General features: G+C 38.9%; 1 protein-coding gene across 2 annotated transcripts in view; it reads left to right on the top strand.

Annotated features, from left to right (window-relative positions):
- The window catches only part of LOC115226219 (papilin), a 75,920-nt gene that overhangs the window by 36,110 nt on the left and 22,310 nt on the right, over window positions 1-17,500 (top strand). For both annotated transcript variants that reach the window (XM_036514904.1, XM_036514903.1), the window contains exons 14-18: window positions 4,164-4,231; window positions 4,811-5,065; window positions 9,151-9,357; window positions 12,784-12,837; window positions 15,539-15,838. In XM_036514904.1, coding sequence (XP_036370797.1) covers window positions 4,164-4,231; window positions 4,811-5,065; window positions 9,151-9,357; window positions 12,784-12,837; window positions 15,539-15,838 — 884 coding nt within the window. The remainder of the gene's footprint in view (window positions 1-4,163; window positions 4,232-4,810; window positions 5,066-9,150; window positions 9,358-12,783; window positions 12,838-15,538; window positions 15,839-17,500) is intronic.

Genomic DNA, 17,500 nt, shown 5'->3' with positions numbered 1-17,500 from the left:
TTGGTAGACGGAAACTGAAAGAAGCCCATCATATATATATATATATATAAATAGGCACAGGAGTGGTTGTGTGGTAAGTAGCTTGCTAACCAACCACATGGTTCCGGGTTCAGTCCCACTGCATGGCATCTTGGGCAAGTGTCTTCTGCTATAGCCCCGGGCCGACCAATGCCTTGTGAGTGGATTTGGTAGACGGAAACTGAAAGAAGCCTGTCGTATATATGTATATATATATATATATAAATAGGCACACGAGTGGCTGTGTGGTAAGTAGCTTGCTAACCAACCACATGGTTCCGGGTTCAGTCCCACTGCGTGGCATCTTGGGCAAGTGTCTTCTGCGATAGCCCCAGGCCGACCAATGCCTTGTGAGTGGATTTGGTAGATGGAAACTGAAAGAAGCCTGTCGTATATATGTATATGTATATATGTATATAACCCTTACCAAATATGGTCTTTTCCATACCGATAAATCTACTAGGTGAAATTGATTAATTTTATTGAATTAATTATATTCCACCCTTTATTGTATATATGTATATATATATGTGTGTGTGTGTTTGCCCCACTAGCATTGCTTGACAACCGATGCTGGTGTGCTTACGTCTCTGTTACTTAGCGGTTCGGCAAAAGAGACCGATAGAATAAGTACTGGGCTTACAAAGAATAAGTCCCAGGGTCGATTTACTCTTTCACTTGTTATTCTGTAGCCATTATTTTGATCTTTTTAAAGGTTTTTTTAAATTTGAAATCTTATGTGAATCTAATATCTATGCCTCTCATTTGTTTTGTTTTTTTTCTTTTCTTTTCTCTGTTCCCTGTTTCCAGTACACTGCTCTGCAGAACCAGCTCGTGGCACCTGTTCTGACTACACACAAAAGTGGGCCTATGACACAGAAACTAGAAGATGCAAACAATTTTGGTACGGTGGTTGTGGAGGAAATACGAACAGATTCGACGATGAAAGGGCCTGCTTGAAAGCTTGTCGGAATTACAGGACTCCAACTGTTACCGACCCTCGCACCCGAAGACCAACACCAACAAGACCTGAGGTAACCCGTCCCCGAGTGATAGCAGAAAATGGTGAGCATATTTTGGAATCACTATACAGTTATTTTTATTATTGGGTTGTCTGTATCACTACCTTTTATTTCAGTCATTTGACTGCAGCCATGCTGGAGCAATGCCTTTAGTTGAGCAAATCGGCCCCAGGACTTATTCTTTGTAAGCCTAGTACTTATTCTATCGGTCTCTTTTGCTGAACCACTAAGTTACAGGGCCATAAACACACCAGCATCATTTGTCAAACAATGTTGTGGGGACAAACACAGACACACAAACACACACACACACACACACATATATATATATATATATATATATATATATATATGACAGGCTTCTTTCAGTTTCCGTCTACCAAATCCACGCACAAGGCTTTGGTCGGCCCGAGGCTATAGTAGAAGACACTTGCCCAAAGTGCCATGCAGTGGGACTGAACCCGGAACCATGTGGTTGGTAAGCAAGCTTCTTACCACACCGCCACTCCTGCACCTATACTGTGTAAAATAAATGTTCTCATGCATCATTTTCTTTTCTTTCTTTTTTTGTGCCATCTGTTGTACAGTTGAAGATATATATAGTATATACAAATGAGAGATGTAAATAGTTGATAACTAGGCGCAGGAGTGGCTGTGTGGTAAGTAGCTTGTTTACCAACCACATGGTTCCGGGTTCAGTCCCACTGCGTGGCATCTTGGGCAAGTGTCTTTTACTATAGCCTCGGGCCGACCAAAGCCTTGAGTGGATTTGGTAGACGGAAACTGAAAGAAGCCTGTCGTATATATGTATATATATATATATATATATATGTGCGTGTGTATGTTTGTGTGTCTGTGTTTGTCCCCCTAGCATTGCTTGACAACCGATGCTGGTGTGTTTACGTCCCCGTTACTTAGCGGTTCGGCAAAAGAGACTGATAGAATAAGTACTGGGCTTACAAAAGAATAAGTCCCGAGGTCGATTTGCTCGACTAAAGGCGGTGCTCCAGCATGGCCGCAGTCAAATGACTGAAACAAGTAAAAGAGTAAAAGAGTGAAACAGATTAGGATGGAAAATAAAACACAAACAGATCCTTCTCAGGCAAGAATTTTCACTTGGAACTCTAGCATTTTTAGACTTTCTCAAGGAAATCTCATTAAATGCTCCAGCAAATACGAAACTTTTGCAGTTTGGTCAAGCAGATGTTTTTCTTGTCACCTGAATGCTAGAACTTTAGTTACAGTCTTGGAGAATCCCAAATCACCCACTAAATCATTCAGTTCTGTTTGGCTAAACTGTTGAGGTGTTGATTTTATGGTACCATAAGAGGTGTCTTGGATTCTGAAATAAATTCTTGATCTTCATTATCATCTTCATACTTTGTTCGCTAGCTTTGTGTTCGGAAGAGGCCAACCCAAGGAAAACTGGAATCAGGAGTGTCTCAGAGTGCTTAATAGGTCTAAATGGTTTGTCAAGAGCCCAAGGGCCACACAAGTGAGGGTTACTTTTGTATGGCCAATACTCGAAATCGATCAAAGGAAATTGCAGATGTGTTACCAGTGCCGGTGGCATGTAAGAGAACCTTCCGTTTCGCGACCGTTGCCAGCGCCGCCCCGACTGGCCTCGTGCCGGTGGCAGGTAAAAAGCGCCATCCGTTCGTGTCCGTTTGCCAGCCTCGCCTGGCCCCAGTGCCAGTGGCACATAAAAAGCACCATCCATTCATGTCCGTTGCCAGCCTCGCCTGGCCCCCATGCCGGTGGCACATAAAAAGCACCATCCGTTCGTGTCCATTGCCAGCCTCGCCTGGCCCCCGTGCCGGTGGCACATAAAAAGCACCATCCATTCGTGGCCGTTTGCCAGCTCCATCTGGCACCTGTGCAGGTGGCACGTAAAAAGCACCCACTACACTCACGGAGTGGTTGGTGTTAGGAAGGGCATCCAGCTGTAGAAACACTGCCAGATCAGACTGGGCCTGATGCAGCCTTCTGGCTTCACAGACCCCAGTAGAACTGTCCAACCCATGCTAGCATGGAAAACGGACGCTAAACGATGATGATGATGATGAATGATGAATACAAAAGGCACTGGCAAGGAATATTGGGATAAGATATCTTAAGCCTATTTTTCTTGCCAATGCCGTTTCTGTTGCCCATACAAAAGTAACCATCACTTGTCTGGTCCTTGGGCTTTTGCCAAACCATAGGAACTCCAAACAGCAGGCCCCTTTCATTTTCCTTCTGTCCAGTCACAAAGCATTTCCTCACAGTTATGACATGCAGCATGAGGTGCACAATTTTTTGTCTTGGTCACCTAGGGGAATTCCAAAATGGGTTTTATAAGCCCAACTCACAAACAATGTGATATCGTGCTTTTGAGGAATAAGTGTGAAGGAGTCACAGACTTAGCAGAAGCCACCAGGATTATTCACACATTTATGTCTACTTAAGAAAGCCACGGTCAGATCTCAAAAACCACAATTGTCAATTCTTTGTAAGTAGGACATGTGTATCTAAATATGTCAAACCTAACTATAAATACATTAAAAATTCATCTCAAATTTCAAGTAAACCAGAGCATGGAGAAAAAACTAATTACAGATTTGAAATTAGCACCAAAAAGATAGTTAGAATCAGTAAAAAAATTTCATGCAACAGAAAATTTTTTTTAAATTGTTGTTCAGTTTTATTTTCAGAATTATGCTCCAAAATCCCTAAATTTTTTTTTCCCCCATAAAAATTAGAAATCTTATGTAAATATAAACTTCATGCCTCTCATTTTTTTTTTCTTTTCTCTGTTCCCTGTTTCCAGTACACTGCTCTGCAGAACCAGGTCGTGGCACCTGTTCTGACTACACACAAAAGTGGGCCTATGACACAGAAACTAGAAGATGCAAACAATTTTGGTACGGTGGTTGTGGAGGAAATACGAACAGGTTCGATGATGAAAGGGCCTGCTTGGAAGCTTGTCGGAATTACAGGACTCCAACTGTTACCACCCCTCGCACCCGAAGACCAACACCAATATCAACTCCCGCTCCAGTTACACCCGGAATTGGTTAGTATTGGTTTATTGTTTTTTCATGAAGTTTTAACACAGTGGGTCCTAACTCACCCTCACACTAGGCCAACACCCAGTCGCACCTGGCCACCAGTCGAGACAACACCAAGGCCCCCAGTCACAGGTGCAAATGGTGAGAACATTTTTGGTAATACTTTGAAAGAATGTGAGCGAGACTGTTATTCTTTCACTTGTTATTCTAATATCCATAGGTGCAGGAGTGGCTGTGTGGTAAGTAGCTTGCTAACCAACCACATGGTTCCGGGTTCAGTCCCACTGCATGGCATCTTGGGCAAGTGTCTTCTGCTATAGCCCCGGGCCGACCAATGCCTTGTGAGTGGATTTGGTAGATGGAAACTGAAAGAAGCCTGTCGTATATATGTATATGTATATATATATATATATGTGTGTGTGTGTGTTTGTCCCCCTAGCATTGCTTGACAACCGATGCTGGTGTGCTTACGTCCCCGTTACTTAGCGGTTCGGCAAAAGAGACCGATAGAATAAGTACTGGGCTTACAAAGAATAAGTCCCAGGGTCGATTTGCTCTTTCACTTGTTATTCTGTAGCCATTTCAGAATTCTACCTGAGCGTCCCATTATTTTGATCTTTTTAAAGGTTTTTTTAAATTTGAAATCTTATGTGAATCTAATATCTATGCCTCTCATTTGTTTTTTTTTTTTCTTTTCTTTTCTCTGTTCCCTGTTTCCAGTACACTGCTCTGCAGAACCAGCTCGTGGCACCTGTTCTGACTACACACAAAAGTGGGCCTATGACACAGAAACTAGAAGATGCAAACAATTTTGGTACGGTGGTTGTGGAGGAAATACGAACAGATTCGACGATGAAAGGGCCTGCTTGAAAGCTTGTCGGAATTACAGGACTCCAACTGTTACCGACCCTCGCACCCGAAGACCAACACCAACAAGACCTGAGGTAACCCGTCCCCGAGTGATAGCAGAAAATGGTGAGCATATTTTGGAATCACTATACAGTTATTTTTATTATTGGGTTGTCTGTATCACTACCTTTTATTTCAGTCATTTGACTGCAGTCATGCTGGAGCAATGCCTTTAGTTGAGCAAATCGGCCCCAGGACTTATTCTTTGTAAGCCTAGTACTTATTCTATCGGTCTCTTTTGCTGAACCACTAAGTTACAGGGCCATAAACACACCAGCATCATTTGTCAAACAATGTTGTGGGGACAAACACAGACACACAAACATACACACGCTTAAAGGACTCCAACTGTTACCCACCCTCGTTCTCATAGCACCCGAAGACCAACACCAACACCAACTCCAGTTATGTCCGGAGGTGGTTAGTATTGTTTTGTTGTTATATTCTTTTCCATTACATTATAGCCCAGTGAGTTCTAAAGATTTCTACAGAATCTTAGTCACAGAACCCAGATCTTTAAATGGATTGTCTGCTCAACAAACCAATTTAATTAACTGACAAAAAACCAATTTAATTAACTGACAACAAACCAATTTAATTAACTGACAAAAAACCAATTTAATTAACTGACAACAAAACAATTTAATTAACTGACAAAAAACCAATTTAATTAACTGATAACAAACCAATTTAATTAACTGACAACAAACCAATTTAATTAACTGACAAAAAACCAATTTAATTAACTGACAACAAACCAATTTAATTAACTGACAAAAAACCAATTTAATTAACTGACAACAAACCAATTTAATTAACTGACAAAAAACCAATTTAATTAACTGATAACAAACCAATTTAATTAACTGACAACAAACCAATTTAATTAACTGACAACAAACCAATTTAATAAACTGACAACAAACCAATTTAATTAACTGATAACAAACCAATTTAATTAACTGATAACAAACCAATTTAATTAACTGACAAAAAACCATTTAATTAACTTGCCACAAACCAATTTAATTAATTAACAACAAGCCAATTTAATTAATTAACAGTAAACCAATTTAATTAACTGACAAAAAACCAATTTAATTAACTTACCACAAACCAATTTAATTAATTAACAACAAGCCAATTTAATTAATTAACAGTAAACCAATTTAATTAACTGACAAAAAACCATTTAATTAACTTACCACAAACCAATTTAATTAATTAACAACAAGCCAATTTAATTAATTAACAGTAAACCAATTTAATTAACTGACAAAAAACCATTTAATTAACTTACCACAAACCAATTTAATTATTAACAACAAGCCAATTTATTAATTAACAGTAAACCAATTTAATTAACTGACAAAAAACCATTTAATTAACTTACCACAAACCAATTTAATTAATTAACAACAAGCCAATTTAATTAATTAACAGTAAACCAATTTAATTAACTGACAAAAAACCATTTAATTAACTTACCACAAACCAATTTAATTAATTAACAACAAGCCAATTTAATTAATTAACAGTAAACCAATTTAATTAACTGACAAAAAGCCATTTAATTAACTTGCCACAAACCAATTTAATTAATTAATAACAAGCCAATTTAATTATTTAACAGTAAACCAATTTAATTAACTGACAAAAAACCATTTAATTAACTTACCACAAACCAATTTAATTAATTAACAACAAACCAATTTAATTAACTACCAGCAAACCAATTTTTCTGATTCCTCTCTCAGTTTTGGAAAAGCTTAGCCATCTGTCACAAGCAAATATAACTTCTTAGCTGTACCACCTGCATCACTTAAACTGGCAGGTGTGGTTATACACTGCTAGTCACAATGCGCTTTCAGATCTTTCTTGATTGCACCCTTCTTCTTAGCCCTTTTCATTTAACTAAATCATCTTCTAATCAGCATGCAGGCCTTCTAAGGGCTCTTTTCAAATCTCTTAGACACTACCTGGCAACGACATGGGTCCACCTGTTTTCTGTGAATCTTATCATATATCTAGCTCTGTGGAACTTGTGCTTTTGGTTCTATAGTCACAGCATTCACTCCACTTCATTCTCACATTACTTGATTTTTGATATGTTACGAAAATGTATCTCTCTACGGCCCTTTGTGTTGTCACCAATTAACCCTTTTGTTACCATATTTATTTTGAGGTGTTCTGTGTTTCTTTCAATTATTTTAAATATAACAAAGAATTTAGTAAAATAACTTAGTTATCATTCAGCTAGTGTTTGGAATATAAATTGTGACTAATGTTTGGTGGAAGATTTTAATTCAAAACTTAGGAAAACAAGACATCTGTACTACAGAGCCAGAAGTGGTTTCAACCAGGTTGGTATCAAAAGGGGTAAAAATATCATGGTGACTTTAACCCTTTCATTACCATATTTATTTTGAGGTGTTCTGTGTTTCTTTCAATTACTTTAAATATAACAAAGAATTTAGTAAAATAACTTAGTTATCATTCAGCTAGTTTTAGGAACATAAATGTGACTAAGGTTTGGTGGAAGATTTTAATTCAGAACTTACGGGAACAAGACATCTGTACTACAGAGCCAGAAGTGGTTTCAACCAGGTTGGTATCAAAAGGGGTAAAAATATCATGGTGACTTTAACCCTTTCATTACCATATTTATTTTGAGGTGTTCTGTGTTTCTTTCAATTACTTTAAATATAACAAAGAATTAGTAAAATAACTTAGTTATCATTCAGCTAGTTTTAGGAACATAATTGTGACTAAGGTTGGTGGAAGATTTTAATTCAGAACTTACGGAACAAGACATCTGTACTACAGAGCCAGAAGTGGTTTCAACCAGGTTGGTATCAAAAGGGGTAAAAATATCATGGTGACTTTAACCCTTTCATTACCATATTTATTTTGAGGTGTTCTGTGTTTCTTTCAATTACTTTAAATATAACAAAGAATTTAGTAAAATAACTTAGTTATCATTCAGCTAGTTTTAGGAACATAAATTGTGACTAAGGTTTGGTGGAAGATTTTAATTCAGAACTTACGGGAACAAGACATCTGTACTACAGAGCCAGAAGTGGTTTCAACCAGGTTGGTATCAAAAGGGGTAAAAATATCATGGTGACTTTAACCCTTTCATTACCATATTTATTTTGAGGTGTTCTGTGTTTCTTTCAATTACTTTAAATATAACAAAGAATTTAGTAAAATAACTTAGTTATCATTCAGCTAGTATTAGTGACATAAATTGTGACTAAGGTTTGGTGGAAGATTTTAATTCAGAACTTACGGAAACAAGACATTTGTACTACAGAGCCAGAAGTGGTTTCAGCCAGGTTGGTATCAAAAGGGGTAAAAATATCATGGTGACTTTAACCCTTTTGTTACCATATTTCTGTTGAGGTGCTCTGTGTTTCTTTCAATTACTTTAAATATAACAAAGAATTTAGTAAAATAACTTAGTTATCATTCAGCTAGTTTTAGGAACATAAATTGTGACTAAGGTTTGGTGGAAGATTTTAATTCAAAACTTAGGAAAACAAGACATCTGTACTACAGAACCAGAGGTGGTTTCAGCCGGGTTGGCATCAGAAGGGTTAAAAATATCATGGTGACTTTAACCCTTTTGTTACCATATTTCTGTTGAGGTGCTCTGTGTTTCTTTCAATTAATTTTAAATATAAGAAAGAATTTAGTAAAATAACTTTGTTATCATTAAGCTAGTATTAGTGACATAAATTGTGACTAAGGTTTGATGGAAGATTTTAATTCCAAACTTAGGAAAACAAGACATTTGTACAACAGAGTCAGAGGTGGTTTCAGCCAGGTTGGTAATGAAAGGGTTAATGTTCTCTCTTAGTAGCCTACAGTTAACTTGTGTACAAAAGCATAGGTAGGGTAGTGTTATTCAACAGACTGGCATGCGGGGTTTTATCTGGCTTTGCTTTGAGTAAAAATAAATTGCTTTTGTTTTCTTTTAATCCTTTACAAATGAAAATAGGGATCTTACTTTTATTCCCTTTGTTCCTTATTTTCTGAATTCTGTCACTCCAGCCCCTTTTTCTACCTTATGTAAAAAAAATAGTCATCATGCCTTAAGCCACTGTCCCTGCCTCTAATTTGTCTCTTCATCTGTTCCCTTTTTGCAGCTCACTGTTCCTTAGAACACGACCGCGGTTCCTGTTCTGACTACACCCAGAAGTGGGGCTACGACCCTGAGACTAGAAGGTGCAAACAGTTCTGGTATGGTGGTTGTGGAGGAAACGAGAACAGGTTCGATAGCGATGGGGATTGCCTGAGAGCCTGCCGTGATCATAGGGGACAAGTATCCCCACGCCCTACAACAAGAAGACGAGGTTTGTATGATTTAAATAATTAAACGTTTTACATAATTAATTATTTATTTATAAATTACCAGTTGACTTATATATACATAGGAGTGTAGGGGGGTGCATGTGTGTGTGTGTGCGCGTGTGCATACATATGCACACACACACACACACATATCTTAGTGCAGACATGAGTGTGCGGTAGAAAAGTTTGCTTTCCACCCACATGGTTCTAGGGTTCAGTCCCACTGTGTGGTACCTTGGGCAAGTGTCTTCTATTATAGCTCCAGATTTATCAAATCCTTGTAGATGTATTTAATAGAAGGAAACTGAAAGAAGCCCTTCATATATATGTGTGTATAACTGTCACCTTGTTTTGAAACAAGCATCACCAAATTATATAAGATGTTTCTAGTTACAGTTTTCTGTGTAAAACACTCCCTGCAGTTTGTACTCATACAAATGGCGGTGCCCCAGCATGGCCACAGCTCATTAGCTGAAACTGGAAAAATCAAAAATCAAAATACCACGTCTTACTTCCCTCTTTGGACCAGGGATTCACAACAATTTTTTTAATTATGGACCCCATTGATTACTATCTTATTCTGGTGAATCCCCATTCCATGTTTAAAAACTAGTTTTATAGAAACTTCTTTCAAAATTCCTATTTTGTTTTCCACACATTAACTTGTGTAGGTTGAACTATGGAAAATGTTGGAGAAAGAAACCCGGCTGTTTCTTGCAATACATAACCAATACATACATCTAAAGCAGGGGTTCTCAACCATTTCTTATCTACGGACCCCTTTGATTACTATTTCATTCTGGTTGACCCCCTTAGCTATCCAATGTTTAAAAACTAGTTTTATAGAAACTTCTTTCAAAATTCCTATTTTGTTTTTCACACATTAACTTGTGTAGGTTGAACAATGGAAAATGTTAGAGAAGGAAACTATTTCTTATCTATGGACCCCTCTGATTACTATTTCATTCTGGTGGACCCCACCTCCATAGCCATTCAATGTTTAAAAACTAGTTTTATAGAAACTTCTTTCAAAATTCATATTTTGTTTTTCACACATCAACTTGTGTAGGTTGAACTATGGAAAATGTTGGAGAAAGAAACCCGGCTGTTTCTTGCAATACATAACCAATACATACATCTAAAGCAGGGGTTCTCAACCATTTCTTATCTACGGACCCCTTTGATTACTATTTCATTCTGGTTGACCCCCTTAGCTATCCAATGTTTAAAAACTAGTTTTATAGAAACTTCTTTCAAAATTCCTATTTTGTTTTCCACACATTAACTTGTGTAGGTTGAACTATATAAAAATGTTAAAGCAACCCAGCTGTTTCTTGCAATACATACCAACAGATACAACTACAGCAAAACTTTTTCAGGGGCCCTTAAAATTCTATTGTGGATCCTCAGTTTACTATTTTGTTGCATGGACTCCCAAAAATCTTATATGGACCCCATTTGAGAACCACTGTTCCAGACCCTATTTAGTTTCCAATGTAGCACTTTTGGTACCTTGGTGGCATGTAAAAAGCACTAACCAATCCGTGCCAGGGGCACGTAAAAAGCTCCAACCGATCGTGGTCGTTGCCAGCCTCCTCTGGCCCCTGTGCTGGTGGCACACGTAAAAAGCACCCACTACACTCATGGAGTGGTTGGCGTTGGGAAGGGCATCCAGCTGTAGAAACACTACCAGATCAGACTGGAGCCTGATGCAGCCTCCCAGCTTCCCAGACCCTGTTGAACTGTCCAACCCATGCCAGCATGGAAAACGGACGTTAAATGATGATGATTATGATGATGATGATTGTGTTGACCTACCTTAGATCGGTTTTAGGCAAGTCTAAGCCATTCATTTGCAATATCTTTTATCTTTTACTTTTTATTTGTTTCATTCATTCGACTGTGGTCATGCTGGGGCACTGCTTTTTTAGTCAAACAAATCAACTCCAACTTATGGGGATGTAAACACACCAACACCAGTTATCAAGTGGCGATGGGGGACAAACAGACACAAAGGCACACACACAAATTGATATCTATATATATATATCGTTATCATCATCCTCATCATTTAACATCTGTTTTTCCATGGTGCTGCATCAGGGCATTAGCAAATCTGTGGTATTGAGCAGAATATTTGCTGTAGCCCATCTTTTATACCAAGACAAAACAATGTACATGATAACACTTCCAATCAGTTAAGATCAGAAGCTATGAGAGCCACTGCCTGGTACTGCATCAGGGCATTAGCAAATCTGTGGCATTGAACAGAATATTTGCTGTGGTCCATCTTTTATACCAAGACAAAACAATGTACATGATAACACTTCCAATCAGTTAAGATCAGAAGCCATGAGAGCCACTGCCTGGTACTGCATCAGGGCATTAGCAAATCTGTGGTATTGAGCAGAATATTTACTGTGGCCCATCTTTTATACCAAGACAAAACAATGTACATGATAACACTTCCAATCAGTTAAGATCAGAAGCTATGAGAGCCACTGCCTGGTACTGCATCAGGGCATTAGCAAATCTGTGTATTGAGCAGAATATTGCTGTGGCCCATCTTTTATACCAAGACAAAACAATGTACATGATAACACTTCCAATCAGTTAAGATCAGAAGCCATGAGAGCCACTGCCTGGTACTGCATCAGGGCATTAGCAAATCTGTGGTATTGAGCAGAATATTTACTGTGGCCCATCTTTTATACCAAGACAAAACAATGTACATGATAACACTTCCAATCAGTTAAGATCAGAAGCCATGAGAGCCACTGCCTGGTACTGCAACAGGGCATTAGCAAATCTGTGGTATTGAGCAGAATATTTGCTGTGGCCCATCTTTTATACCAAGACAAAACAATGTACATGATAACACTTCCAATCAGTTAAGATCAGAAGCCATAAGAGCCACTGCCTGGTACTGCATCAGGGTATTAGCAAATCTGTGGTATTGTGTAGAATATTTGCTGTAGGCCATCTTTTATACCAAGACAAAACAATGTACATGATAACACTTCCAATCAGTTAAGATCAGAAGCCATGAGAGCCACTGCCTGGTACTGCAACAGGGCATTAGCAAATCTGTGGTATTGAGCAGAATATTTGCTGTAGCCCATCTTTTACACCAAGACAAAACACATACAGAATAAAACTTAGTTAAAATTAGTCAAGATCAGAAGCCATCAATTTCTTATCACACCTAGGGTACCCACAATAACAGGAACAGTTCTTACTTTAAGATGCCACTTCTTTTGTATTCAATTTGCAGGTCATTATATGTACCTCATTTGTCAAATTCTTTTACAGATATATTTTTATCAGTGGGAACACTTGCATCTATTATTGTTATTGTTGTTATTGCTATCATTATTATCATTATTACTATTATTACAATTGTTGTTGTAATTATTATTATTCAACAGGATGTGCAGATACCAGTTATGGATGCTGTGACGATCGACGAACACCTGCTCGGGGTGAATATGCAGCTTTATACATTTTTCATGCGTGCTTGTTGTTGATGAGGAAGCTGGTTCATCAGGGATGGGGGATCCTCTTTACCATTTGTAGGAGAGTTTCCACTCACATTTAAATTAGAAACTGTTCCCTGACAAATTCCCTAAGTAACAACAATAAAAAAAATTGCAGACATAAATGCTAAAACTGAAATTAATTTTGAAGGGGTCAACCAAAGAACATGTAAAATAGGGTTTATTTCCCTTGGTTACGGTTTTTCTCACACCGTCCCACAACACAACTGCAACAACACCTCACAACGTTGCTACAACACATCCTAACAACACCTCACAGCACTACTACAATACCATCCTAGCAACACCTCACAAAACTAATACAACACCATCCTAGCAACACCTCACAACATTACTACAACACCATCCTAGCAACACCTCACAACATTACTACAACACCATCCTAGCAACACCTCACAACATTACTACAACACCATCCTAGCAACACCTCACAACACTACTACAACACCATCCTAGCAACACCTCACAACATTACTACAACACCATCCTAGCAACACCTCACAACATTACTACAACACCATCCTAACAACACCTCACAACACTACTACAACACCATCCTAGCAACACCTCACAACATTACTACAACACCATTCTAGCAACACCTCACAACATTACTACAACACCATCCTAGCATCACCTCACAACATTACTACCACACCATCCTAACAACATCTCACAACACTACTACAACACCATCCTAGCAGCACCTCACAACACTACTACAACACCATCCTAACAACAGCTCACAACATTACTACAACACCATTCTAACAACACACCATAACACTACTACAACGCCATCCTAACAACATCCCACAACACTACTGCAACAATAATGCAACATCCTAACAACACCCCACAACACTACTACAACATCCTAACAACACCCCTCAGCACTACTACAACATCTTAACAACACCCCCACAACACTACTACAACATCCCACAACACTACTACAACATCCCACAACACCCTTACAACATCCTAACAACACCCCCACAACACTACTACAACATCCCACAACACTACTACAACATCCTAAAAACATCCCACAACACTACTGCAACATCCTAACAACACCCCACAACATTACTACAACATCCTAACAACACCCCTCAACACTACTACAACATCTTAACAACACCCCCACAACACTACTACAACATCCCACAACACTACTACAACATCCCACAACACCCTTACAACATCCTAACAACACCCCCACAACACTACTACAACATCCCACAACACTACTACAACATCCTAAAAACATCCCACAACACTACTGCAACACCTAACAACATCCTACAACATTCTAACAACATCCCACAACACTACTACAACATTCTAACAACATCCCACAACACTACTACAACATCCTAACAACATCCCTCAACACTACTGCAACATCCTAACAACATCCCACAACACTACTACAACATCCTAACAACATCCCACAACACTACTACAACATCCTAACAACATCCCACAACACTACTACAACATCCTAACAACATCCCACAACACTACTACAACATCATAACAACATCCCACAACACTACTACAACATCCTAACAACACACCACAACACTACTACAACATCATAACAACACCCCACAACACTGCTACAACATCCTAACAACATCCCACAACACTACTACAACATCCTAACAACATCCCACAACACTACTACAACATCCTAACAACATCCCACAACACTACTACAACATCCTAACAACACACCACAACACTACTAGAACACCATTCCATTTAATGAAGCAAGTGTTGTGATCTGAGAACAGTGTTGTAGGATGTTTTAGTAGATGTGTTTGGATTGAGTGGAAGAGTCTGTGTTTTTAGGATGTGTCGTGGCGTGAGTGAAAGAATTTTGTTCCATTTGAACAGTGCCATAGTTATCCCCTGAAATGTCTTTCTTGTCTAAACCAAAATTTTGCATTGCAAGGTTTACACACCCATTTCCTGTATTTACATTAATATACAGGGTTGGCCACTGCAGAGGAATCAATGTAACCTTAACCTTTTCATTACCAACCCAACTGAAACCACCTCTGGCTCTTATTAAGTTATTTCACTAAATTCTTTGTTATATTTAAAATTAATTGAAAGAAACACAGAGCATCTCAACAGAAATATGGTAACAAAAGGGTTAAAGTCACCATGATATTTTTAATCCTTTTGATACCAACTCAGCCGAAACAGCCTCTGGCTCTGTAATACAAATGTCTTGTTTTCATAAGTTTTGAATTAAAATCTTCCGCCAAACCTTGGTCACAATTTATGTTCCTAACACTAGCTTAATGATAACTAAGTTATTTTACTAAATTCTTTGTTATATTTAAAATTAATTGAAAGAAACACAGAGCATCTCAAAATAAATACGGTAACGAAAGGGTTGTATAATAAACCATGATATGTGACCCATGATATGGTGAAGGGTTACTGTACTAAATCTGCAATAATCTAGGTCAGGTGTAACTGCAACTCCTAAAAATCTTCTCGAATGCACCTCAAATATAGCTTCCAGTTATATACACCTGGAATTATCATTTTATTAAATAATAATTTGTTCATTTCTTTTCGTGTTTCTTCACAAATCTTCTTCTAGGTCCAAACAAGGAAGGATGCCCTGAAAGAACTTGTGCTGCTTCCAGTTATGGCTGTTGCCCAGATGGAGTAACATTCGCCCGTGGTCCCGATTATGAGGGATGTCGTTTGATAGGCGGATGTGCAGGTACACGATACGGATGTTGTGCTGATGGTGTAACAGCAGCTCGGGGCCAAGATAGCCTTGGCTGTCCAGAGAGACAGACATGTAGGGGTTCTCGATATGGATGCTGTCGTGACGGAGTACGAGCTGCACATGGACCGAACTACTACGGATGTGAACCTCATCCCGTGGCAGAAGGTAAATATCACTTTTGTCTCATCATACATGCATGTGTATAAGCCTCTGTGGCTGTATGTGTGTGCGGCGAGCTGGCAGAAACGTTAGCACACCGGGCGAAATGCTTAGCGGTATTTCGTCTGCCGTTACGTTCCGAGTTCAAATTCCGCCGAGGTCGACTTTGCCTTTCATCCTTTCGGGGTCGATAAATTAAGTACCAGTTACGCACTGGGGTTGATGTAATCGACTTAATCCGTCTGTCTGTCCTTGTTTGTCCCCTCTGTGTTTAGCCCCTTGTGGGTAATAAAGAAATAGGTATTTCGTCTGCCGTTACGTTCTGAGTTCAAATTCCGCCGAGGTCGACTTTGCCTTTCAGCCTTTCGGGGTCGATAAATTAAGTACCAGTTATGCACTGGGGTTGATGTAATCGACTTAATCCGTCTGTCTGTCCTTGTTTGTCCCCTCTGTGTTTAGCCCCTTGTGGGTAATAAAGAAATAGGTATTTCGTCTGCCGTTACGTTCTGAGTTCAAACTCCTCCGAGGTCGACTTTGCCTTTCATCCTTTCGGGGTCGATAAATTAAGTACCAGTTACGCACTGGGGTTGATGTAATCGACTTAATCCGTCTGTCTGTCCTTGTTTGTCCCCTCTGTGTTTAGCCCCTTGTGGGTAATAAAGAAATAGGTATTTCGTCTGCCATTACGTTCCGAGTTCAAATCCGCCGAGGTCGACTTTGCCTTTTATCCCTTCGCGGTCGATAAATTAAGTACCAGTTACACACTGGGGTTGATGTAATCGACTTAATCCGTCTGTCTGTCCTCGTTTGTCCCCTCTGTGTTTAGCCCCTTGTGGGTAATAAAGACATGTGTGTGTGTGTGTGTATTCATTTGACTGCGGCCATGCTGGAACACCACCTTAAAGGGCTTTTTTTAGTTGAAGAAATAGATCCCAGGACTCATACTTTGTAAGTCTATTATTTATTCTGTTGGTGTCTCTTGCCAAACCGCTAAGTTACAGATATGGAAACACACCAACATTGGTTGTCAGGTGATGGGAAGGGGACAAATAAAGACACAAAAACACACACACATAAATATATATACATATAAATGTGTGTATATATATATATATATATATATGGCGCAGGAGTGGCTCTGTGGTAAGTAGCTTGGTAACCAACCACACGGTTCCAGGTTCAGTCCCACTGCATGGCATCTTGGGCAAGTGTCTTCTGCTATAGCCCCGGGCCGACCAATGCCTTGTGAGTGGATTTGGCAGACGGAAACTGAAAGAAGCCTGTCGTATATATGTATATGTATGTCTGTGTTTGTGTGTCTGTGTTTGTCCCCCAAGCATTGCTTGACAACCGATGTTGGTGTGTTTACGTCCCCGTCACTTAGCGGTTCGGCAAAAAGAGACCGATAGAACAAGTACTGGGCTTACAAAGAATAAGTCCCGGGGTCGATTTGCTCGACTAAAGGTGGTGCTCCAGCATGGCCACAGTCAAATGACTGAAACAAGTAAAAGAGAGAAAGAGAGTATATATATACATATATAAAGATAAAACTGGTAAGATAATAAAAGAATGAAAGAGACCTCGATATTATGTAAATAGAGGAAATTATCTGTAAATGTAATATGTGACAATTATTCGGTAGCCAAGATAAGACTCTGAGTTTCGGAC

Source organism: Octopus sinensis, linkage group LG29 (genome assembly GCF_006345805.1).
Source record: "Octopus sinensis linkage group LG29, ASM634580v1, whole genome shotgun sequence".
NCBI classification, from domain to species: Eukaryota; Metazoa; Mollusca; class Cephalopoda; order Octopoda; family Octopodidae; genus Octopus; species Octopus sinensis.
Note: the sequence above shows the minus strand (reverse complement) of the source record. Positions and strands in the feature narration are given on the sequence as shown.